The sequence below is a fragment of the Xenopus laevis genome, chromosome 2S (assembly GCF_017654675.1).
Source record: "Xenopus laevis strain J_2021 chromosome 2S, Xenopus_laevis_v10.1, whole genome shotgun sequence".
Lineage (NCBI taxonomy): Eukaryota > Metazoa > Chordata > Amphibia > Anura > Pipidae > Xenopus > Xenopus laevis.
Window position 1 is genome coordinate 47,957,827 of NC_054374.1, and position 26,880 is coordinate 47,984,706.

The window sequence follows — 26,880 nt, forward strand, 5'->3', positions numbered from 1 at the left end:
CAGGAGCTCCATCCCACTGCAGTTGGCGTATCACTGGCAAGGGGGGGCGGTCCTTATTATGAGCATACATGAGACATAAGATCAGATAGGCACCCCTTAACTTCTCTTTCCTATTTCACTTAAATTCAACTGAATTCTTAGAAGGGATATTTAAGAGTGAGCTAAAATAAGTTTCCATTAAGAGGGAAATCAGTCAAAAGCTCCACACTATTGTTTTAAATGATAGGTAAAAATCAAGTTTAACTATGTATGCATATTGACAATTACTGATTACATATGCAAGCCTACAGCGCTCAGTGTCTCTGTATAAATAGACTTTGCTTTGTATGTATTCAAGTTTGTGTTTGCTTTTAAACTACTGAAGTGAATAAAGTTGCACCAATAAAAAAAAGCACTGTTGGTTTGCTGTTACTGGGCAACATGTAAAACAATGCTTTCTCTATAGCAGCAGGACAGAAGTGTTACAGTATATCCCAGATCCACAGTGAAGATTCTGCAGTTGGCCAGTGCAGTCACTCCACAATATCTTTGAGATCATGGCTTTGCCTTTTCTACCAGGGAATTCCTTTAATAGTAATGTAAGTATAACCAAATTGTTGGAATGCATGGAATTTGTGATGCTTGAAAACAGCATAGAAAGACAAAACCATAAATAACTAGGAAGGGTGTTTGTTAGGCACAAATGCCTGTTCTATCCCAGGTCTGCATGTGTCAATAAAAAATAATTAGCACTTTTTATTTGTACTTTTGTGGCTGATTTACTAACATAATTAATAAAGACACCAGTTCAAAAACTAATAACAGCTATGACAAATTGCAATTAATCATGCAACTGTACATTTTCCCAGGCTTGGTATTTTAATTGCTTTCTTGTTGCTCTAGGATATAATTACCTTAGTAAAAATAGAAGATCAACAGAATAATTATAAAAAATTGGTGATGTTTTTTGTTTTTGTTTTTCAATTTTTGGTTGCCAGGGCAAGCTTTTCCAATTGCAGGCTGAAAAAGAAAGTGAAGACTAATCATTTAAAAAAAATACACGTAAATAAAATAATAAATACCAGTTGATAAATTTCCTGGAATATATATAATACAATTTATAATATTCTAAAATTTTAAATAAAGGTGAACATGCCCTTGAGGGAAATAAAATGTAGGGATGCACCGAATCCAGGATTCGGTTCGAGATTCGGCCAGGATTCGGCCAGGATTTGGCCTTTTTCAGCAGGATTCGGTCAAATCCTTCTGCCCAGCTGAACTGAATCCGAATCCTAATTTGCATATGAAAATTAGGGGCGGGGAGGGAAATCGTGTGACTTTTTGTCACAAAACAAGGAAGTAAAAAATGTTTTCCCCTTCCCACCCCTAATTTGCATATGCTGATTAGGATTCGGTTCGGTATTCGGCCGAATCTTTCGCGAAGGATTCAGGGGTTCGGCCGATCCAAAATAGTGGATTTGGTGCATCCCTAATAAAATGTTCTAGTTATGAGTGCTAGCAGCTTCCACACACAAGAAGGTTTGAAAAATATAATTTAGGACTTAAGTGTTACCTATCATTTTAAAATTTTGTCCCACATGTCCTGCATTGACACCCTGAAGGACAGTGTAAATCACCAGGGGATGCCAAATGTTAGAAACCCTCTTAATGATTGTAATCACATACCTGGTACCCCCTGCTGGTGCTCCCTGCCTGGGGTTCTTCTTACAGAGCTCAGTGGAGTGACCCTCTGCTTTACTTTATCCTGTCTTAAATGTCTGGGACAGATACATGCGCAGTATAGTGAAAGCTGATTTTTTGTTTTAAGTTTGGCTTTTTACTCTACTGCATAAAAATTAATATTTTCCTTGCTTTTAATTAAACATACAGTTTACCACAGGGTGGTTCAAGTTAACTTTTAGTATGTTATAGAATGGTAAATGATAAGCATCTTTTCAATTGGTTTTCATAATTTTTTTTTATATAGTTTTTTTTTAATTATTTGCTGCCTTCTGACTCTTTCCAGCTTTCAAATGGGTCACTGACCCCATTTAAAAATGTTATTGCTGCTTTTTATTACTAATATTTCTATGCAGGCCCTCTCCAGTCTCTTGTTCAAATCAATGCATGGTCGCTAGGGTAGTTTTGACCATAGCATCCAGATTGCTGAAATTACAAAATGGAGAGCTGCTGAATAAAGCTTAATAACTCAAAACCCACAAATAATCGACTAATGTTCTAGTGCTCCAAAAGTAGACTTATTTTTTTCTTAAAGAGATTGAGAGAGGATTCCTTACAGAGGAATTCAGGGCTGGAATTCCAGAGGTAAGGAGCAGCAAGATAGAAAGGTTTGAGACTAGAGGTGGCAGTGGATGTTGTGGAGAGAACTTTGCTCTGAGAGAAGTGTAGAAGATGACCAGGAACATACAGTGAGACGAGAAGAAATGTAGTGAGGAGCAGAGTAGTGAAGGGCTTTGCATGTTAGTAAAAGGGATTTATATCCTATCCTTTGCTCAACAGGCAGTCATACTAGGGATTTCAGTTTGGGTTGAGCAGGTTCCATTTTAGAAGAAGCAGAATTTGACATGCAAAATGCCCGGTAGGACAAAGGCTAAAAGGTGATGGCAGCTTGAATTCCTCTGTGCGCTGAACCGGAAGTCAGCTTCATACTGATAACCTAAAGCCCCTAAGCTTTTTTTTTTGTTTCTATTCCTTTGGACATCTTTGGGGGAAATGATGTGAGAATATATTTAAGATGCTTTAAAACCTTTTTAAACAAATGAAACAAACATTATATTTGGCCATGTATTTATTTAAAAAGATACAATAACATATTTGCATGTGACAAAAGTAAGTGAATCCTTAGGGTTATCATATAATTTGAATGTGAAATTAAGATGGCCATAGACGTGCAGGTCGGTCGTTCAGTCGATCGGACAGGTTAGAAAATTTCTGTCAGCTACAGATAATATCTCTGCATGTATTGGCGATCTGACGATTTTCAGTGGGAGACTGTCACAAGCTTTTGTCGGATATAAACTATCTTACGATTGCTGTCAGGGCAGAACATCGTCTGATCTGTTCTTTTACTACTTTATTTAAACTGAAGGTTAGTGGCAGATTGGGGCGATCTATTGCCACTTCTGGGGGTATATTTATCAAAGAGTGAAGTTAATAGTGAAGTTCCGCCACTAGAGTGAAATTCCGCCACTCTCCATTCATTTCTATGGGATTTTTATAGGCGTATTTATCAAAGGGTGAACTTTCACTTTCACCCATTGATAAATATGCCTTTCAAAATCCCATACAAATGAATTGAGATCTGCGGAATTTCACTCTAGTGGCGGAATTTCACTCTAGTGGCGGAATTTCACTCTAGTGGCGGAATTTCACTCTTTGATAAATTTACCCCTTAGAGTCTGGTGTTTTCAGTCAATGGGATGACAGGTGTGAGTAAGAGATCATGTTTTATTTAAATAATGGGAATCCAGTAAAGCCTAATCACACATGCAACACATTTGTAGTTCTAGTATAGGTAAATCTAAAAACAACTGGACTTGCTGAGTCAATTCACAGTAACTACAGAATCTACACCTCTTTGAATTTCTTCAAATGTCACCTCTTTGAAGAGTTGTAACTCTTCAAAGAGGTGACATTTGAAGAAATTCAAAGAGGTGTAGATTCTGTAGTTACTGTGAATTGACTCAGCAAGTCCAGTTGTTTTTAGATTTACCTATACTAGAACTACAAATGTGTTGCATGTGTGATTAGGCTTTACTGGATTCCCATTATTTAAATAAAACATGATGGGCCATTGTGATTGGATTAGTGGAAGTTTATATGCCGAGAATTTCCCACACCAGTCAGTTGAACTGAAGAAACTGCTCGGATGAGTAGTAAAATGTCTTCATTGATTACTCAGCAAGTCCAGTTGTTTTTAGATTTACCTATACTAGATATACCATGACCTGGATGAATGAAAATCTTCATAGTCACATTTGTAGTTGTGTGTTATGGTTTGAACAAAGGAGGTGTTGATGCCCATAAAGCTGGAAATGGTTTTAAATTGTTCACAAACTTTCAAGCACCACTGTATTTGAAAGACAAATGCAATTAAGATAATTAAATAGGCTGGATACAGACCCTTGTCATAATGAATAACATCTTCTCACATTATATCTTTTGCTCAAAAAATTTGGGATTACAAGGGAATATACAAGTTAAAACGCAACAGGGTTTTTTTTAATAGATCTGTTTTTTTCTTAGTTAGGAAAAGAAAAATTTCACAAATCCCAGCATTTTGGCTACAGCAATGACATTTCGATGTTGCTTGGGGCAGAAAAGCCAGGAATTGGAGGAGAACCTCTTCCAGGACAGAATTTAAAACCTAAATTTAGTGTATTCCCAAAAGGAGTTGGCAGTGATGCCCCATCCTGGGTGGCATTTGACAAACAGGTACATTATGGTTATTTTTTTATCACTATTATTATTATTGTATTTTGCAAATGTATTTGTTTCTTGGTATTTACATAATGCCAACACATTTCCACATAACTTTACAAAGATTGTAAATCATTCACTTCAGTCCCTGGCCCAGTGGAGTTTACAGTGTAAGGTCCCTATTCACCCAGTCCTGTTTTTTATCAGCATAGTTTAGCCTTTACCTTAGTGCTTCATTCATCTCCAGTTGTTGTTCTTGTTCTTCTGTTTCATACTCCCCTGCTTAGCAGCTTAGCTTTGTCTTGTTTTTGGTTACCTGAAGTTGTACTTGGATATAGGATTTGAAATTGTAATTTATATGCCTCATTGAGGCAACCAAAAATTGTCAGAATAGTTGATCCAACATTTGATTAATTCTATATTTGTAACAAGCTGGCCCAGGTAGCTGGAAGGGCAACAAAGGCCCATAAAATAATTAGTACAGGTAATACAGTATAATACAGGGATCCCTTATTTGGAAACCTTTTATCCAGAAGGTTCAGAATTACGGGAAGGCCATCTCCCATGATAAAATGGAATTTTTTAAAAACAATATATAAATCTGTACTTTTTATAACAAAGCTGCATGAATCAATATTGATGGCAAAACAATTGAATTTATCTAATGTTTATGTAAGGTATGGTAATGCAAATTACAGAAGGATCCCAGGTACTGAGCATTCTAGATAATATACTCTATACCTGTGCAATTAAAGGGGTGGTTCACCTTTAAGTTAACTTTTAGTATCTTATAGAGTAGCCAAATATAAGCAACTTTTTAATTGGCCTTCATTATTTATCTTTTATAGTTTTTTAATTATTCATCTTTTTCTTCTTTCCAGCTTTCAAATGGGGGTTACCGACCCAATTTTAAAATCAAATGCTCTGTAAGGCTACAAATGTAATGTTATTGCTACTTTTTATTACTTATCTTTGTATTCAGGCCCTCTCCTATTTATATTACAGTCTCCTATTCAAATCAGTGCATGGTTGCTAGGGTATTTTGGACCCTAGTAACTAGATTGTTGAAATTGCAAACTGGAAAGCTGCTGAATAATAATCAAAATAACTCAAAATCACAAATAATAAAAAATTGCAAATTGTCTCAGAATATCACTCTCTACATCATACTAAAAGTAAATGCAAAGGTGAACCACCCCTTTAAGATTTGTTGTAAAACTTTTCTGGTACAGGTATGGCATCCTTTATTTGGAAACCTATTGTCCAGAAAGTTCAAGGACCATCTCCCACAGATTCCATTTTAAACTAATAACTTTTTAAAAAACTATTTAATTTTTCTCTGTAATGATAAAACAGTACCTTGTACTTCATGGTAGCCAAGCTACATAAATCCATATTGCTGGCAAAAGAATCCTGTTGGGTTTATATAATGTTTAAATAGTTTTTAGAAGCTTTAAGTTATGGTGATCCAAATTACGGAAAGATCTATCTGGAAACATTAGGTATTCCAGTTTATACCTGTACTTTGATTATAATTGTTTATAATGGAGGTTAACCTCAATGTTCGGAGCAATTTATAATTTCTGTTATTTTTATAAATATATTGAAGGAAGTATTTTGTGCCATGGGTCAACACAGTAATGAGGGTCACCAAGATAAATAATAAAAAAAGCATTCTCCATTTATGCCTAGATATCATCTAGGGCTTGACCCGCTTCTTGAACTCTCCAAGTTTCTTATTACGTACCCATTGGCAGGTATCAAATATGCTGTATCTGCCCCCTGTTTTCTTGTTTTAACTGCAAGAATACGTGTCCAAAAGCGTTTTGGAGTTGCATCTTTTTGCAACTTTTCCTGTGATGCAGTGACGAAGTTTAATGCCAGCTCGGTTATTAACCTAAATGACTGATATAAAAGCTTGCTTTCCTTCTGTCCTTTCCTCTTTCAAATGCATAACATTTGAATTTAATACGGAATCAACATTTAGAAAATGAAATTCAAAGTTAAAAATTAAAAGTGCATTGCATAATCATACCCAAAACTTTGTTAGGTTCTTTCATTTGATGCATATTTTGAGGAGGAAGTTCACCAAAGAAGAGAAGAAACCTATCGAATAAGGCATTGCAAGATATATTTCTATCTAGAAGATGACACAATTCAAGTTGTTGAACCCGAAGTAAAAAACAGTGGCATTCCACAAGGTTTGTTCCTTATATTTTATTATTCTACATGGCTATGGAAATATTAACTCTGCTGCTGTTTGATGGCTTGCAGTATGGTAAGTCTGTGTTCCAACTGGGAGGAGGCAAAAAACGGTCACATGCCCTACTCTGGGTGCATGACTTCTTTGCCCAACATACTGATAGTTTCCAGAAGATTCACAAGAGAGCATGTGTGAAGGCTTATTTATTATAGGCCGAATTTTAGTTGTTTTTGAGGTTTTGGAAACCACAACTAAAACCACAACTCACAAACTCTAAAACCACGATTGTCACAAAATTTTTAAAAGATCCGATTATAAAAAGTGCAAACTAAAAAAAAAAGCTCTGAGTGATGCGTTAAATAATAGGAAAGCTCGAAAACCTTTAAAAATTATTGTTTTTCCACCGTGTTCCGGGGAGGCCTAGACCACCAGGAGCCCCACCACGCCCGTTCCTTATCCGACTACTACATTTTCGGGACAGGGACACTGCACTGACTGCAGCTCGGTCGATGGGGAAACTCGAGTTTAATGGCGCTACGATCTCCTTGTACCCTGATTATTCGACGCACTTGCAGAAACTACGCAGCACTTTCACTGAAGTCAAGAAAAGACTGCGTGACCGGAATCTCATCTATTCCATGTTGTATCCCGCGCGGCTCAAAGTCGTAGAGGGCAACAAGGCTCATTTCTTTACCGTTCCGGAAGACGACCTGGAATGGCTAGAAGCAAGGCCCAGAAGAAGCCCCAGACCGTGACCCGCATTGCTGCTTCATGGTCCCTTCCTAACTTGGATCCGTACTGGGCTCCTCCTGTTTCACGGCAGCCTTACTCCACTGATAAGGAGCTGCCGCCCAAGATTGGCATGGCTACTGTTGGCCTAAAGGTACTTATTTGTTGTGTCATTTACTGGCTATTACGCCGTTGGTTTTTTCTCTTACCTCTCACACAGACGCTATGCAGATTCACAGTCTGTATGATTGTTGGCCGTCCTCAGTTCTGCGTTGTTGTTCCTTGTTTATAAGTGACTATGCCTGAACTACGCTTCTGTACCTTGGTCGCTTCAATCTATGCTGGGTTCTCCCCACTTTGTGCTGATGAGCGTGGTTCTATACCCCGCATTGTGACGGAGTCTGGATATTTTGCATGGTTGCCGCTGCAGTCTTGCCTATGGATTACCCTACCTCGACACACGGTCTGCACGATCGATTGTTGTCTCGTTCCTGTCCTTCATGGCCACCTACACTAAGGCCAACACTGGAGCAAGCCTTTTACTAAATGCCATGATGCTGTCTCCTCCTCACGAGCACTGTTCACTCTCCATCCATGATTGCTCTTCAGTTTGGGACTCCTTACGTTACCTGTCTTCAGCGTGGATACCTACCTTACTTGTCTGGATGTCCTACAATATTTTGTTAAGTAGCTGCGTTTTGGTCCTGCTAGTTTACAGCCCACGGCACAATTTCACAGATCTCTCAGCTGGTTGCGACTGAGCTATGGGCAACCACTTTCTCCGGTTCCAATGATGTTTGGGTTATTAAGCCCGCCAGACTTTCAGGACTGGGCAGGGTGGGGTGATTTTGGGGGATGTATGGGTGTATGTTATGTTTTTTCCTCTTCTTTTCTTTCTGTCCTTCTATCTTTTTTCTTTTTTTTTGGCTGGAAGAACTGCTCTCACTTTAACCTGAAGATCTGGGTGTCACCTGGGTACCATGGAGTCGTATTGGGGATTGTGAGTATATATTGTCTCTATGCTGTAAAATGTCTATAGTGACTATGGTATCTTGGAATGTGAGGGGTTTGAACAATAAGGTTAAACGTGCATTGGTTTTTAATTATCTCAAATCGTACAACCCTCACATTCTCCTGCTTCAGGAAACGCATTTGACCGGGAATAAGGTTCTTGCTTTACGCAGACCCTGGGCTTCCCATACATACCACTCAACATTCTCTTCCTATGCTAGAGGCACATCTCTTATTGTCCGTAAGGGCTTACCTTTAGACTTCCTTGATATTCGCTCTCACAGGCTGGGTCGTTACCAGATATTGGCGTGTACCATAGCTGGAAACCCTCTTTTGTTGGTAAATGTATATATTCCTCCCCCTTTCACTGATGTGGTGCTTCAGGAAATATATCAGGGCATAGTGCAATTACCCCCTGCCCCCATATGCATTATGGGAGACTTTAACGCCTGCTTTAATCCTGCTATAGATAGACTATCTGCAGCGGCACCAACCGCTTCGAAACTTGCCGAGTGGGCGATGGCTTATAGCTTGACTGATGTCTGGAGGTGGAAGTTTCCCGAGAGGCAGGAATTCTCCTGCTATTCTGCCACTCACCGCTCTTTGTCCAGAATAGACCTAGCACTACTCTCCTCCGACCTTTTGCCTAGAGTGCGTGAGGTCAAATATTTACCCAGAGCAATCTCTGACCATGCTCCCTTATTACTCTCCCTGGAATTACTCCCAGATCCCGCTTCTAGATAATGGAGACTTGGTCCCTTCTGGTTAAAGAATGAGACAGTTGTAGCCAATTCCGCAAATGCCATTAAACATTATTGGCAGGAAAACCGACAATCTGCTTCCCCCCAAATAACATGGGATGCCTTCAAGGCTGTTATGAGAGGTAACTTAATAGCGTCTATAGCTACGGTGAGAGCACATGGTAAAGATAATTTAAGGTCTTTGGAAATGGCTGTGAGAGACACTGAATCTGCTTACATACTTGACCCATCCTCGGACAACCATACCGAATTTGCAGCGGCTCTTAGACGCCTTAATCTGTACAGGATAGAACTAACTAAAAAAAAGATGCTCCATGCTACGAGCACAATGTTTGCTTTCGGAGATAAAAATGGGAAACCCTTGGCATTTTTAGCCAAATCCCAGGAAAACTCTACAGCCATTCCCAAAATTAAAACGTGCTCTGGTGACATCCTTACCTCTCCTAAGGATATTTCCTTCTCGTTTAGCGAGTTCTACAAGGCTTTGTATGCTTCTACCGCCCAGTATTCCAATGCGGAACTGCATGACTATCTTAAAACCATACGCATACCAAAACTTTCTCAGACCCAAGCTAAATTCGTAGATTCTCCCATCTCCCAACTAGAATTGGCTGAAGCCATTTTATCTTTCCCCTCGGGAAAGGCCCCTGGACGGACGGTTTTCCTATAGACTGGTACAAGATTCATGTCAAAGAACTTGTCACCATTCTACATGAAACACTGTCTTATGCCTTTCGAGACTTCTCCCTTCCTAAATCATTTGCAGAAGCAACCATTGTGCTTATTCCAAAACCAGGGAAAGATGAACTGCTATGCTCCTCCTATCGCCCAATCTCATTACTGAATATGGAGGTTAAAATCCTAGCCAAAGTATTAGCTAACCGGCTGTACAGGGTAGTCTCGACTTTGGTGGAACCTGACCAATCTGGATTCATGCCTGCCAAATCTACCTCATTTAACCTTAGAAGGCTATTCCTCAATTTACAATTGTCTCATGAGAATGTAGGATCCAGATTGGTGGTTTCACTTGATACGGCCAAAGCCTTTGATTCTATTGAGTGGCCCTATCTCTGGGAAGTTTTGATTAGAATGGGATTTGGTCCTACTTTTATTAAATGGGTCCAATTACTATACAGTGAACCCCAAGCAGCCATTAGAGTTAATGGGATTCTTTCTCCCGCTTTTCACCTATCACAGGGCACCCGGCAGGGCTGTCCGCTTTCCCCGCTCCTTTTTTCTCTGGCCATTGAGCCTATGGCCATTGAGATTCGACATTCTCCCCTAGTGAGAGGACTTCTCTATAAAACAGTTGAGGAAAAAATTTCAATGTATGCAGACGATACACTACTCTATCTCGCTGACCACCGCACCTCTTTGCAGTCCTCATTGGGTATTGTCAAGCGATTTGGGAACTTTTCAGGCCTCCAAATAAATTGGGATAAGTCCGTGATTTTTCCTTTGGACGATCTAACCCCAGATATGTTAGACCCTCACTGTGAACTGCAAATTGTCAACTCTTTCAAATACTTAGGCTTACACATTCATAGACATCCGTCTACATTTCTCTTGCACAATCTCCAGCCACTTTTAAACAAATTCAAAATGACCTTGGATCATTGGACAAACCTACCTCTCACTCTCATCGGCAGAATTAATATCTGCAAAATGGTTTTCCTGCCGAAATTTTTGTATATTCTGGGCAACACACCATGTCATATTCCAAAGAAAACCTTACTGGATATTGATCGTATCCAATCCGCATTCATATGGGGGAACAAAACCCCGACACTCTCCCGTGCTACTTTGAATGCCTTGCCTGAACATCTAGGCCTAGCATCCCCTAACTATGAGTTATATTACTTAGCTTCGCAGAGTATTCACGTAGCTAATTGGTGGTACTTTGACACTGAAAACCCTGCATCGACTCTGGAAGCTCTTTACCTTACCTCCATAGAAAGTCCTAAGAATGCCTTATATAGGAGCAGGAAGGATATAAGCCCTCTACCACCGGTACTTGACGCCACTAAGAGAGCTTGGGATGCCATGTTACACCTCACAGATAAAACGGGGTGCATTTCTCCGGAAATGCCATTGTGGGGCAATAGCAATCTAGTGCATTTTTCTACTTTTACGGAGGCAGGGACATGGGCTAGACTTGGGGTAAAACGTATTAAGCACCTGTACACCAACAATGCTTTGCATACTCTTCCCCTCCTGCAACAGGTCACATCCCGTCCCAACCTCTCTGAGTTTAGGTACCTGCAGATAGCACATTTATGTACTACCCAATTCCCCACGCCCCCACTTGTGCAGCATACTGACATAGAGGACCTGATATCTCGCCCGCTTAGGACGAAGCTCCTTTCAAAGACATACAAATTGCTTCTGACTAGGAAATATGACCCACGACCTAGGGTTAAATATAAGTGGGAAGCCAGTGGGATTCAGATAGTTCAGGATGAATGGGACAAAATTATTGAATCTTTGTACAAACCTCTTGTCAGCACTAGGGATAAACTTATTCAGTTTAAAACTATACATCAGACTTACCTTACCCCACAAAAACTGCATGTTATGGGTAAACGTTCTCTACCTCATTGTCCGAGATGTAGTGAACAGCTAGCCGACTTTATTCATATGATGTGGCACTGCCCAGTTGTGCAAAGGTTCTGGCAACAGGTTACTCAATTTATGGGAACGGAACTAGCCTTGCCCCAGGTACTTAACCCTGCCACTTGTTTGTTGGGATTAGTAGATTCCATGGTACCCAGAGCCTGAACCAGAAATTTAGTGAGACTGCTCTTGTTCTACGGGAAAAAGACTATTGCTCTACACTGGATGGGACCTTCACCCCCGACTTTGCGGCACTGGATTGCTCTTGTTAATTCTCAACTGGAACTTTACAAACTTACTTATGTGGCAAGAGGGTGTCCAGGGAAATTCGAAGACATCTGGTCTCCATGGACTGAATCTCTTGTGACTTCGCTATAATTGTCACTTATTCCTCCAGCCACCTTATTGCTGTCTATTGTTTTCTTTCCTTCTTTCCTATCCTATAATTTTTTGTTGTTGAAAATCAATAAAAAGCATTCTTTAAAAAAAAAAAAAAATTAATGTTTTTCTGACAATTGCAAGCGAATAAAGATCCGAAAACCTCTAAAAGTCCGAACTGATAAAAAATGGTCCAATTAGAGCAATGCAGGTCTCACTGATTTTTATAGCACCTTGACAACTTTTACTCTGCAAAGTTTTTCCTTAGAGATTTTTATGGTTTATACCCTTATAGGTTACACGATAAAACCCTAATTTTGTAGGCAATTATAGGTCATATATGGTGTTGCTTTTACATGGTGCTAAAAATTAATATTATCTTTAAAAATAGCCCCTTTATAGCCCCCATATAGATGTTCACTGGTCCCTGTCCATGTTTCAAAGGAGGGGTGGGCGTGTCCTAACAGTCCCTACCAGAAGCACAGCAGGAGGGGACATCCAATCACAGCCTTGCAGTCACACAAGCACAGACAGGCTTACTTCCCTATCAGGTCCTGCTAGCTGCTGATTGGTTCCTGTCCTACAGCGCAGTACAGAGCCGCCGGCTCCCCTGCTCAGCCTGGGAATTCAGGGAGCGGGAAGTGGAAGAAAAGGGAGGGATTATTAGGGTTTTTGCAGAAATATTCAATAAATCAGCCTGAAACAGTATCTTTTAAGAATATTCTTCTAAATGAGTATAATGCACTGGTACAATCATATTTTTTACACAAAATGTCTCCTTTAATAAATTTTGCATTTCAAGAGCTTTTTAGAGATATAGGAAAACCACACATTTTTTGAGATTCGATTGTTAGTAAATGGGCCCCATAGTTTAGTTTTCTGAATTTGTGGCACAATCATGCACAACTTCTAAAACATTGTACATTGTCTGCCATGTGTATGGCTCGATACATACATACATAAAATTGTGGGGACAATTGTTGCCTAAAGTATTGGCATTTTGACCTTTGAAAATTGTATTATTAAAATAAGCCTTTCTATCAGCTCCTGTGATCCAAGGTCAACTACTCCCCACTTCAAGATAATGGAATAATGGTGAAAGAAATGTTTTACATACAGTACTTATAACTGTACACTTTGTTTTCCTTTTACAAAGGTACAATAATTCGCCGCCATCGAATTCCTCTTCCAGCACCTAATGATGACCAGTTTTACACTGTGGATCATTTTAATCTCAGTAAGGATATTGTCTTTTACTCCAAGATTTATAGGATTGTAAATTGTGATGAGTTTACAAGAAATTTCCTGAGAAAGCTCGGAGTCAGAATAAATCCTTCAGACTCCATTCCACCGGATTCCTACTCAAGTACACGTAAAAAGGTAATTAAGATAAAGGAGCCTATTTTTCAAAAAATAAATTGATATTGACATTTTCTAATATTTCTTGTATGAAATTATTGCATATTCTTTGTAAACATTAGTGAAATAAAATTTTCTTTATATTTGCTAGAACATTTGCAAAGAAAAATACTGATATATAAATAAAGATAAAAAGACACTAGCAGAGGTAAATCATGGATTTAGTCACTTTTAATATATAAATGATGTACCATGCATCCATGATTGTCCAACGGTTGCTACCTTTGCAAGTATTTATATAAGGATAATGATAGTATAACAGAGCAACAGACAATACTTGTCCCCTTGTACATTATCTGTTCTGTACTGTGCTTTTTTTCTCTTCCTCATTTCATATATTTTCTTGTCTTCTGTGCTTCCTCACCTTCTTCATTTTGGTTTGTATTTCTTCTCCTTATGATCCCCCCATTGCTCCTATCTTTTAATTTTTTCACTCCCATTCCAACTCTCCCCAACTGTATAACTGCAGCCCGAAATAGCTGCCCAAAAAAAACAACCTCACATTCCCAATTTTCTGTTTTGTCTTCTAGTCTTCCCTTCTGCTTTTACCCCACTTTTTTTTCTGACAGCACCATTTTAAAAGCTGCTGCTCAACTCCCACTATATATATGGCCTGGGTAGTTTCAGTAATTTTTTTTCAGCACATCACCTGCCCAGCCCTAGCCTCTTTCCAATGACATAGGGGCAAATTTACTTATGGTCAAATATCGAGGGTTAATTAACCCTCGATAGTCGACTGCCGAATGGAAATCCTTCGACTTCGATTATCAAAGTTGAAGGATTTACCACAATTGTTTGATCGAGCGAACGAACGAAAAATCGTTCCATCGATCGAACGATTTTTCTTCGACCAAAAAATACTTAGAAAGCCTATGGGGACCTTCCCCATAGGCTAACATTGACTTCTGTAGTTTTTTTTTAAAGAGACAGCACTTTGACTATCGAATGGTCGAAAAGTCTAACGATTTTTAGTTCGAATTGTTCGATTCAAAGTCGAAGCCATAGTCGAAGGTCGAAGTAGACAAAAAAAAACATTCGAAATTCGAAGTTTTTTTTATTCTATTCCTTCACTTAAACTTAGTAAATGGGCCCCAAAGTATCAATAAACTCTTCACTTTCAGTACACATATATATATTCCTGCTATGTCTGTAAATGTATTCTGCACACCAATAAAATCGTTTCACTAAAGATTTAGCAGCTGGTTCTGAGATAGCAAAATGTTGGCTCTTATGCTGCTGAACGAAAACTCCCAGCATCCCAGCATCTAATGCAAATCTCTGGCTGACAAAATGATTGTTAATTCTTAATCTGTTGTTTAGATGGAAGAGATGCAGCCTTTACGTCCTTATGAGCGGATAGATACTCTGAAGCAGTTCTTGGAGCATGACAGACATGTTTTACGTTTTTATTGTTTCTGGGATGACACAACTCTTTTTGGTGACTCAAGAGAACTTGTTCTATACTATTATTTGGCTGATGACACATTTGAAATCTTGGAAATCATACCTGCTAATTTTGGTCGAGATACAACTCCTGTTTTTCTTCACAGAGGAAAATTACCCAAGGTAAACAAAGCATTTTTATCATGAACAGCCAATCTTAAGGATGTCTTGTATGTTGGAGATATAGTATGTCATAAAGTGATTCTTAGACAAAATATAAGTATGATAAAGTTAAACCAACCTTATTTTTGGGTTGGGTATTTGGGTAAATGATCATGTAAAAAGTCAGACAGACAGAGGAAGTGCGTAGGTGTCCCTCACCTGCCCCATCAGCCTATAATTTGCATATCACTTAAACGTGCTAGTTAGGAGTCAGGAAGCCCAGGGCCTCTGCATTTTTACTCCTGGGATAAGTAAATGACCCCAAAAGATATCTAATAAAAATCCTACGTTCTAACTATTACTATATGCAATTCAAGCTCCTTAACTAAGCCTTGTCTCCTACTGGATATTTGGGCAAAAATTTGTTTGGGTGGTTCCAAGTCACTTATTTTAGAAGGAAAACAATGGCTCTTTTTAGAGTTTTAGCTCTCACTAACCTCCAAAATGTATCTTTCCTCTCAAAGCCAGATAGCAGGATATTAACTAGCCACTTATACCTCAGAGAAGTATCTCTCTGGAATAAACCAGTGGGCAAAAAATGTACCCCTAGAAATAATTCCCAAGATATAAGCTGGTGTTTTGATGGGCTTTACCTGGCCCACTGAAATGCATACTTTTTGCATAGATTCTGTGGGCCTAGGGCCTTTACATTTGGAATTTAATGCTACAGGTTTATAACTAATTATTGAATTTTATACCATACTTTACTCATGATTTTCCTGACCTGTATATCATGAGGTTCCCTTTGGACTCAGTTGGTGGCTGACATTCAAAAGCAAGGAGCAGTGAATATATACGATTCAGTATGAATAAGAATTCCAGATAACGGATCCGCTACTGAAAAAGTGAACTAAAAGCGGGCATTTAAAAGGTCCCCACCAATTTAATCTTGTATTTCAGTGGTTTTACTGGTTTCAGTAATATAAAACAAAAAAATCACATTGTGCTTTATATTCTTAATTTTTTTTAGTTTCTATAATATAGATTTTACATTTTTTTTTTCATTTTCCACATTTTAGGTCTGACTATTTTAACTGTTACTATTTTAAATATTAATATGTATGGGGTATATTTATCAAAGCATAACATTAGAGGTCACCACAGTCCACTAGAGTGAAATACCACCTCTCTCCATTCATTTCTATGGGATTTTAAAGGTGTATTTATTTAAAGGTGTATTTATTATTTCACTTTCACCCTTTGATAAATACGCCTTTACAAATCCTATAGAAATTATTGGAGAAAGGCAGTAGTTCACTCTAGCAGACTGTGGTTATCTCTAACGTCACTCTTTTATAAATATACCCCTATTTCAGAATGAATCATGATATGGAATTCCCAACTGCTTGGTTGAGATATTTGCAGCAGGAATGTAGGGAAAAGATTAATAAACCATTTATATCAAACATTTATATTGTAATTGTATATTTGTACCTGAATGACAGCTTGAAATAAAGTACGCAAAAACAGAGTTTGGGATGTTACAATGTGCTCAAACTAATAACTCATTATTCTCTCCACCCTTACTTTAGTGATGTAAATTTAATGTTAACACCTCAATTTGGGTGCATTTATATCCTTGTGATGCCAGTATGCTGTACCTTGGCTGTAGCCAGGGTTTTTTTTTTAACGTACTAGACCTATTCAGTGATAAAGCATCTTATCTAGGGTCTTCAGAACACAGCAAATTCTTTGCTGATGATTGCTTTTCTGCCACTGCAATGTTCTACAATGTATGTACAGTACATAGAAAGCATGTATAACTAATGAAAAACATTTAATACAGTGCTATGTCTGACCTTTTTCTTGCAGTCTTTAACACAAAATGTACCACAGCCTGGACAGATTACTGCCCGTACAGTCCTAAATGTTTTTGGACCAATGGGACATGGGGGTCGTTATATTCTTGATAATCTTAAGGTGAGGAAAAAAGTTAAATATGTCTTTTTCTTTATGGGAAAGTGAGTTTCTTCAAAGGCCGCCTTTTGAGCAAATTTGCTTTGGTCTGTGTTGTTCATGTATTCTTTGCTGAGCAGGATAGTTTCTGAAGAAAACAGGGAGCATCCCAATTGCAAGATTAAAGACTCCAACCTTGTATGCTTTTTTGCATGAGACCAGACTTGTTGTTAAAGCTCCATTATATATCTTGGTGTGTGTATTATTATGGCTCATATACACAAAGCTTAATCAATAAAACCATATGAAATACTATGTAATAAAACCATAAAATAATTCTGTTTTCACAATGAATACCATTTCAGACGTTTCATCTCATAAACATTTATGGTACCTGTAGTAGAGTGTGGTGCTACTGACTGACCAGCTGGGTCTTATTAGCCTCAGGTGGCTAATCGGCGCTCCTTAAAACCCAGGCTGGTAAGTCTTTCGCAATCTCTGACTTGGAGAGACACACCGAGAGTGTCTGGGATCTTGACACAAAGGATCCTATGTGTCTGTGCACACACAGTCACCTATATGGAAGATCTGACACTTTTGCTGCCCGACGCTTACTCTGTGGGAACCTGTCATAGTACCCATAACATATATGTTTTTTTTTACATATACTCATAACTGAAAGACAAATTGTTTGATAATGCAATTGTTAAGTAAGGGCAATAATACACACGCCACTTTGTCACCCACTGGAAATCTGCACTCTCCATGGACGACAAAGCAACTGAAATACCTTTAAATTGCAGCTAATGGGAATTGCTAGTGGTAAAACATTTTGATAGTGGTAATTGTCACCCGCGGCCTGTGCAGACTTTGCTAAGGAGGCCCACTTTCTAAAGCACAATGAATAAATGTTTAGATTATTCATACAAATAAATAAAGTGTAGATTTTTTTATGTTTGGCATAGGCATTCCTTGGCCTAATATAGATCTGTGATCACCCCAAGCTTTGAGTTATAGAGCATCCCTCCTAATGGTTCACTTGCATCATCAAGTCCATAATACATCATCCATGGATGGCTCTGCCTAAGGGTGATGGACACAGAAAGCCGTGGGTACCTGAGAAATCACCTCCCACTTGTGCTACAAAACACTCATAATCCCTTTGTATTAAAACCAATTGAAATTGCCTTATCCTAGCTAGTCAAATCATATAATCAAGGATGAAAATAAGCAGAAAGAGAATTTTTATATACAGAATTCATCTGTCATGTAAATGTAAGTGGTCTTGATGTTACTCTTTGAGTTTGGCTGTCTGTGTTATATTATAGAGGTACTTTTGGCTGCACATGTTATGTAATGTTTTTGATGCACAGACTGTGGTTGCAAATGTGGCCCTACATGTTATATAACAGAAATGTTGGATCAAGTATAAGGTACTGTTTTATTAATACAAAAAAAATGATTATTAAAAATTTGGATTATTTGGAAAAAATTGAGTCTAAGGGAGTCTAAGGGAGACACGCTTTCCGTAATTAGCTTTCTGTATAACAGGTTTCCAGATAACTCATCCCATACCTGTACTAACTGTGGTTGTACATGTTATATAATACAAATGATTCTGATATTACATCTACAGACTGTGGCTGCATATAGTATAGACAGACTCACAATGTGCTAGTTATTTAATAGAAGTGTGTCTGATGTTATTTCTACAGACTGGGGCTGTACATGAAGAGTTTTACAAAGACTGTGACTTGACAATAGGAACAGCTATTGATGTATGGGGAAGAAAAGTAATCCTGTGCGACTGTGATGAATTCACCAAGAATTATTACAAAACCAAATATGGCATTGGTAAGTGAGAGATGCATTTTTTTCACCTTATGGAAAATCATGACCATGATCAGCTTTTTTACACTATCACGAGTAATAATCAGATTCAGGAATGACAAATGCTGTTCATATGAAACTGTGTAACATTGGGTGAAAGTGACAAGAGTAAATTGATTGTGGAGACATCATCTGGTCAACAAATCTCTTTTGCATAGTGAAAGAAAATGTAAATTCCAACCAGCTTCTGGTTAATGATATTTAGTGCTTTCAAGGTATTTTTTAAATTTAAGTGCTATTGACAGTGTCTGTCTGACTGTTAAGATACTCTGGTTCTGACTCCTGATCAGTGAGGCAAAAGCCATCTGATTAATAGACCTGGAGAGGACTAAATTTCACTGCATGGTTCCAAGACCGAGAAACAGAGTCCAAAAATGGATAAAAAAAATCAAAATAGCAATTACTAATAAACCCTTAAACATATTTAATAAATGCATATTGGAAAGTTGTTTAGATTAACATTTTTTCAGTACTACTGGAAAAACTTTTTTTTTTTTGGTGGACATCCCATTTAATGTACATGTATCATGGGGTCTTATTTGCCTTTCCATCTTTGTAATAAACTTGCAAATATCATGGATATACAAGTGATGAACTTTTGCAAATAATTTAATATAGTAAACCTACATTGTTAACAAAAACCATAGGACACTGCGACTTAAATTGCTTGGTTGTATTACATTATTTTACATTAATATTCATATAATGAATTCCAAAAATTACAACATATTTTATTAAAAACTATCCGCACTGACAGCGGCTTGAGTTCACCCACCATTACTCAGGACTGCCATCAGTAACCATAGAAGGGCTCAACTCTCACCCTGAGGGGGCCCAAATATTATCTAACCTGGGCCAATTCGTTTTTATCTTTTGGGAGTCTGGGAGGAAACACTCACATGGAGAATTTAAAGCAAAAACTCCTTGCAGATAGTTTCCTGCACTGAGCCGCTGTGCTGCTCATACTATCCATAATCACTTTAGCTGTTACAGTTATTGTGTGATATATTTTTAATTTTATAGAGGATTTTACACCTGTCCAGTACAAAGCTCCACAGCCTTCAAAAGCTAAGAAGGAAATTCCACCCTATAATGGTTTTGGTTCTGAAGAGGACACCCTTTGTTCTTGTATGGCTCTGTTACCAAAGCCACCTCAACGAGATTTCAAGAAGTTCATGGAAAAGGACAGGTATTTCTGTTATAAAATGTAATGCATGCATAGCATGTACAGTATTAATGAGGAAGCTTTATTTTTTTAGTATCAAGTAGGGAATTGGCCATTTTACTAGCTGAACTAGCAGACCTTTATTCCTAGTATAGAGATAAAACATTGACATTTCTCAGTGGATGTAGGTTTGATGTTAAACATATATTGACCAGACAGAGTTAAAAATCTTGGCAGCAATCAGTGAATAAGCTTTTTTGTGCTATAATTGGCCCATCATCCCCCTGATACAATTGTTGCTGACTGATTAAATCTTTAGAGTCTGGCCCACTGGTCCTGTAAATAAGGAAAACAGCAACACATCAAGGATGTCCATACAAAAATCTCACCAATTAATCTTACTGTGCTTTGCCCCATGGGAATAAAATGCTACATAGAAATTAAAACGACAATTTCTATCATTATGGAAGGGGAAGTATGGCAAAAATTAAAATATAAGCTTCATCATACTATATATCAAATAATGTAATCATATTTAAGTTTCATAATAAACTATATACAATTAAAAAACTTGTACCATTTCTGATATAAATTTACTCTTTACTATCCCTCTCTCAATATCTGTCTCTCTCTACATGCTGGAATCGCTTCTTTGCAAGGAAAGGGCCCCTTCCAAAAGATATATTAGTCCTAACTGTTAATAAAATACATGAAGAGAGAATAAAGAGAGACAGATGCTGAGAAGGGGATAGTGAAGGGCAACTTGATTATTTCAGAAGTTCTACAGATTGATTTATTGATTACATTTAGAACTGTGGTGTAGGTCCTTTTTACAAAGTTTGCTGAAGCTTGCTTGTCAAAGAAAAATATGCATTTACTTCTTTAAGGTAGAAGAAATAGTGTCATGTAGCTCAATAAGCATGGCATCACAAACAGAAGTGCAGACTTTCACAGGTCTTTCCTAGTTGAGAGCCAAAACCAGACTCTTGCTGAGCAAGTGCAAACTTTTTTACTCAAAGCTCCCAGTATGCTTTGTACTACAATGACATCATACATTGTACATAAAAATTTAAGGATCAGGGCACACTCTCAGATTCAAGGAGATCATTCACCCAGCGACAAATCTCCTCTTCTTCTCCACGAACTGCCTCCCGCCTGCTAGAATGTAAATCGCCGGCGGGTTGGCACTAGGAGCGCTTCATTTTCCAAAGCCACCGGAAGTTTCCTCAAAATTTTTTCATCGCTAATGCATTGAGCACAATGGTGCTTTCTGCAGTAGCGGAGCCTGAATTTATTGGTTAAAACCCAGAAATTCTGCACTTTAAAGGGATACTGTCATGGGAAAAAAAATGTTTTCAAAATGAATCAGTTAAAAGTGCTGCTCCAGCAGAATTTTGCATTGAAATCCATTTCTCAAAAGAGCAAACAGATTTTATTATATTCAATTTTGAAATCTGACATGGGGCTAGACATATTGTCAATTTCCCAGCTGCCCCAAGTCATGTGACTTGTGCTCTGATAAACTTCAATCACTCTTTACTGCTGTACTGCAAGTTGGAGTGATATCATCCCCCTCCCTTTTTCCCCCCAGCAGCCAAACAAAAGAACAATGGGAAAGTAACCAGATAACAGCTCCCTAATACAAGATAACAGGTGCCTGGTACATCTAAGAACAGCACTCAATAGTAAAAACCCATGTCCCACTGAGACACATTCAGTTACATTGAGAAGGAAAAACAGCAGCCTGCCAGAAAGCATTTCTCTCCTAAAGTTCAGGCACAAGTCACATGACCAAGGGCAGCTGGGAAATTGTCAAAATGTCTAGCCCCATGTCAGATTTCAAAATTGAATATAAAAAAATCTGTTTGCTCTTTTGAGAAATGGATTTCAGTGCAGAATTTTGATGGATTATCACTATTAACTGATGCGTTGTTAAAAAAACATGTTTTCCGATGACAGGATCCCTTTAAGTTACAAGAGGCGGCTATTTGCTGCCCCTTTTAACTGCCCGCTCGATGCCGCCTAAGGCATGGCTCTCACCTTGCCTCATGGTAGGAGTGGCCCTGAATGTCAGTCATTACAACTGATGAAAGTCTAGTCTTAATTTTGTTTATTGGTGTTGCATTAATATACATGTTTAACAAGAACATCCTTCATAGCAGCAATCATAACAGTGCATACATTTCTGCCTTCAGGTCAACACACATCTGATCTTTCTTTCTGTCATATGAATGCACGGTTATGTCATACCCTTTGATACCACATCATTCCTAAAGATTGTCAGTTGTATGGACCTTTCTTTTCAAAGGCTTCATATTGTTTCAGGCTCAGAGCAGCATACTTATTATTCCTATTGTTTGTGTTTGATTGCAGCTTACTGTGTTGAGAGAAGTTGATTTGGCTCAGGTTTCTTGATGTGATTGACTGGTACAAGTGGCAGGATATGGCTCCCTGTGCCAGTCTGCTTTTAAGTTGAAATGCAGATGCTGGTTTTCTGTTATAATATTTGTTTCCCCTGCTTTTTCCTTTGTTCTGTCTTTTTTATCTTAAAATGCAGTTAGCCCAAGGGTAAGGAATGGACCTCATAAACCAATAAACTGTATCACATTACCATTACCATAAAAAAACAAATGTTTTCTTTTTCTGGACAACAGATTAAATCAAGTACAATGCTTTGAAAACAGTGATAATTACTATGATAGTTAATCATATATTACTTGAGTTGCAGCCCTGGTTCATTGTTGGTTGCAGTTGCTGAAGTATTGGGGATCAGCCCTAGGAGGAAACAATTGCACACAAGTCTTCAGTCTCACTGAGCTTAAAGGCTCATTTAGACTAGAATTTTTATACTGACCACTTGTCACTAGTATCCATTAGTTCCAGTTTTGCAGGTCATCAAATTAAAGGAGAAGGAAAGGTTAAAACTAAGTAAGCCTTATCAGAAAGGTCCATCTAAATATACCAGTAAACCCCCAAAGTAATGTTGCTCTGAGTCCCTTGTCAAAAGAAACACTGCATTTCTTTCCTTCTATTGTGTACACATGGGCTTCTGTATCAGACTTCCTGCCTTCAGCTTAAACCTCATTGCCCTGGGCAAGAGCATGCTCAGTTTGCTCCTCTTCCCCCTGCCCCTCCCTTCTCTTCTGTAATCTGAGCCCAGAGCAGGGAGAGACTCAGGCAGGAAGTGATGTCACACCACATTAATACTGCAGCTCCTATTCTAAACAAACAGAGAGTTTCTAGAGCTTTTTACTCAGGTATGGTAAAACATTCTACAGAAGAAATATAGCATTCTAGCTTGCACTATTGCAGCTAATCTATTGGCAATAAAATGCCTCCGTAGCTTTCCTTCTCCTTTAAGATCTATTCCTATTAACTTATATTGAGATCGGACTATGTGACATCACACTGTTGGATCGAATTGAAAGCATGTGATGGTATAGTCCAATACAATCAGGGACTAATGTATAACTGCACAGCTGGATTCAGTCGAACTGCATGTTATGTAAAATATGTTGGTCTGAACTGCTTGTTAAAGCAGCATCCATTAACCATCCCTCCAGCGGTTGAACTATAACAACTGTTTAATTAAAGAGACAGTGATAAAAATTGCTGGTACAACAAACACCATGTAATAACTTGCTTTTAGCTGAAGCTGGATGTTTACATACCTTGTTTGAATCGCTTTATTCACACTACAAAATGATGTCTGCTAAAACTAGATAGCTTTAGAGTGTCTTACAGTAGCAAGTTTCATCCAGTCCCTCTGATTTACTACACCCATTTATTTTCTTTCATATGCAGATACTCAAACTAAGAGCTATTGTAATTTACAGACTTTAAAGGACAAGGAAAGTTAAACTAAAGAAGTAGGCTAGAAATGTTGTACATTATGTTTTGGGCTTCTGTACCAGCCCAAGGCAACCACAGCCCTTTAGCAGGGAAGATCTGTGCCTTTGAAGATGCCCCAGTAGCTCCCCATCTTATTTTCTGATGATTCATGGTACATGCTCTGTGCTGCTGTCACTTACTGAGCTTAGGGACCGACTCAAAATATACAGTACACATAGAATAAATATCACAATATGAGGCTGATTAGTAATTAATATGGATAATTATTACATGGCAGCACAGAAACCAGTGCACCTAGCATCAGAATTAAATAATCAGCCCTGTAGCATCAGCTTATATTACAGGCCAACCTCAATTTCTACTTGATAATTTGCGACAACCCCTAAGCTTAGCTTCTCAAAAGCTGCTCAGAGCCCACTGAGCATGTGAGTGTCACAGACACTTTACAAGATGGTGAGCTCATGTGTCAAGTTTGAAATCCTGGATTATTGCTGCTATTGAGAAGCTGACAATTTAGCCTGGTGCAATAAGTTCAGTATATAAAACATGCCATTTTTAGCCCTATTAGTTTTTAGGGTTTTGTTCTCCTTTAAGTCATGGCATGGTAGGAAAGTTTGACATTAAATCAAGCCTACAGTTCTTTATTGCTATACCTGCTATACAATATTTCCAGATTGTCCCCATTAAGGCAGAACTTATTTATAGAACCTGGAAAAGGGGGTGCATGGGTTATTAGGTGGATCAACTTTATGACAGTGTGTAAATGGGAGTGGTGATGCAGATCAGGGGTGTGGCCTATATGGTCAGTAAATAGTCTAGCTATCTTTACAAATGCATGAGTATGCATAAATAATTTCTTATACATTTTTTTGTTACCTGCAAATGAATGATCCAAACATGTTTATTGTGCTGTTTTTCTAAACTTCTCTTTAGGAATGGACTCGAAAGTAATGTGCTCAGATTTGTTGCAATACTTGACACTAATAATCCTATTGACAAAGAGAGGAAATTTATTATATCTTTTTTCTTGAGTGATGATACCATATCTGTTTTTGAGCCTCAGGAAAGAAATTCAGGTAAGTTAAAGGATTCTTACAAAATCACTTTCATAGTAACATAGTAAGTTAGGTTGAAAAAAGACACACATCCATAAAGTCCAACCTTTTTACTTTTTTTAACCTGCCTATCTACTTTTCCTATGCTCAGGGATCCCCCAAGACAGCAGTATGGGGTTCAAGAAATGTGAATGGAAACACTTTCATGGAAGTAAATAGGTTAACACACATAGAGCACTGATAGATGTACCCCCTTGCAGAACCCCTCAAATAACTATTTGATATGCTGACAGGCTTTTAACTGTCAATGTTTTCTGCCGGATTTCTGCCCTTAAGCTTTAAGTAGGATAGAAATGTTGCAGAATATGCTTTGGGATTCTTGTATGGCACCAAAGTGGTTAACGAAGGTTTTGGCATAATATGGCAAGGACGTGTTATTTTTTTGATTAAACATGGTTTGATAGAGCTGTGGCCGACCTTCACCCATTAAGAAAAGGAAAACTGAGTCTGGTGTTTTTCATTTTTTTGGTCGCTATGAGTAGATTGTATGTTTCACACAATGGAACACCTCACCACCAGCCCAAAGCAGTCACAGCCTTTCAGAAGTGAAGATCCCTATCTTCTTTTCTGCTGATTCACTGCACATGTTCTGTACTACAGTCAGTTAACCAAGCTTAGAGACTATATACAGCATATGTAGAATATAAATGCCATGATATAAGGCTGGTTTGTAATTAATTCAGATTCTCATTACATGGCATCTCTGCAATTAGTATCAGCCCTGTTGCAAGTGGACTTCATTTTCTGCATAATGATCTGTGACTAGTCCTAAGCTTAGCTTCTCAGCAGCTACCCAGAGCATATGCAGTGTCACTGATACTCCTTATAAAATCCAAGATGGGGAGCTCCTGTGACAACTTCAACGGCCTGGATAATAATTACTGTTATAGAATTGCTGAAACTTTATGCAGGTGCAGTAAGTTCAGTATATAAAATATGACACTTCTAGCCTTTTAGCCTATTCATTAGTTTTGCATTAAAATACCTTGTGGCAAAGGACCTAAGTAGAGCAAATCCTTCTTTTACTGTCTCTTTCTATATATTTTTCATTTGTTCTTTATAACTTTAAAGATGATACCAACCTTAATATGTCTGTTTTATCTATCTAATTTTATTCTTTCAGGAATGATTGGTGGCAAATTTTTAGAAAGAAGTCGTGTTAAGAAACCTGGTCAACAGCTTTTCAAGAGCGAGTTATCTGAATATTTTAGACCTGAAGATCTTTTTGTTGGAGCCAGAGTTAATTTCAATGGCTTCCTTTTCATCTTAGTTGATGCCGATGAATATGTTTTCAATTACATGGAGAGGAATGCAAATGAGGTGAGCAAAATATTTTATTACCTTGAAATAGGGTTTCATTGTTTTCTACAAAGATGGATTCATTTATTTTACCAGATTGCAAATAGAAATAGAAGTATTTATGTTGCAAGGTTTATTCTCTTCTGTTTTTTTAAATATGGTTATATTTTTTAAATTAAGGCTTTTGTAAAAATATTTATTCACAATTTTGTACCTTTTTACCCCCCCCCCCTACTAATGGCAAAGTCCTGCAAGTCTTTTTGGTTGCTGTTGTTTTAGAGATTGTTGAATTACCTGCTAAAATTTTTCCAACGGCAAAGTAAACATTTTCTTTAGCAACATTAAAGAGGTGGTTCACCTTTAAGTTAACTGTTAATATGTTATAGAATGGCCAATTCTAAGCAACTTTTCAATTGGTATTCATTATTTATTATTTAATAGTTTTTTATTTATAGAATAGTCTGTTTTTCCAGCTTTCAAATGGAGGTCACTGATCCCATCTAAAAACAAATGCTCTGTAAGGCT

The 26,880-nt window shown here is 38.0% G+C and overlaps 1 protein-coding gene across 1 annotated transcript in view; it reads left to right on the plus strand.

Moving 5' to 3' along the window:
* The first annotated feature begins 420 nt into the window (after window positions 1-420).
* efhc2.S (EF-hand domain containing 2 S homeolog) overlaps window positions 421-26,880 on the plus strand; it is a 52,658-nt gene continuing 26,198 nt past the window's right edge. Inside the window, exons 1-10 of the mRNA XM_018249214.2 lie at window positions 421-578; window positions 4,246-4,434; window positions 6,470-6,620; window positions 13,271-13,494; window positions 14,854-15,099; window positions 16,951-17,058; window positions 18,750-18,888; window positions 19,948-20,113; window positions 24,875-25,017; window positions 26,180-26,376. Of these exons, the coding sequence (XP_018104703.1) occupies window positions 537-578; window positions 4,246-4,434; window positions 6,470-6,620; window positions 13,271-13,494; window positions 14,854-15,099; window positions 16,951-17,058; window positions 18,750-18,888; window positions 19,948-20,113; window positions 24,875-25,017; window positions 26,180-26,376 (1,605 nt within the window). The 5' untranslated portion in view covers window positions 421-536. The remainder of the gene's footprint in view (window positions 579-4,245; window positions 4,435-6,469; window positions 6,621-13,270; window positions 13,495-14,853; window positions 15,100-16,950; window positions 17,059-18,749; window positions 18,889-19,947; window positions 20,114-24,874; window positions 25,018-26,179; window positions 26,377-26,880) is intronic.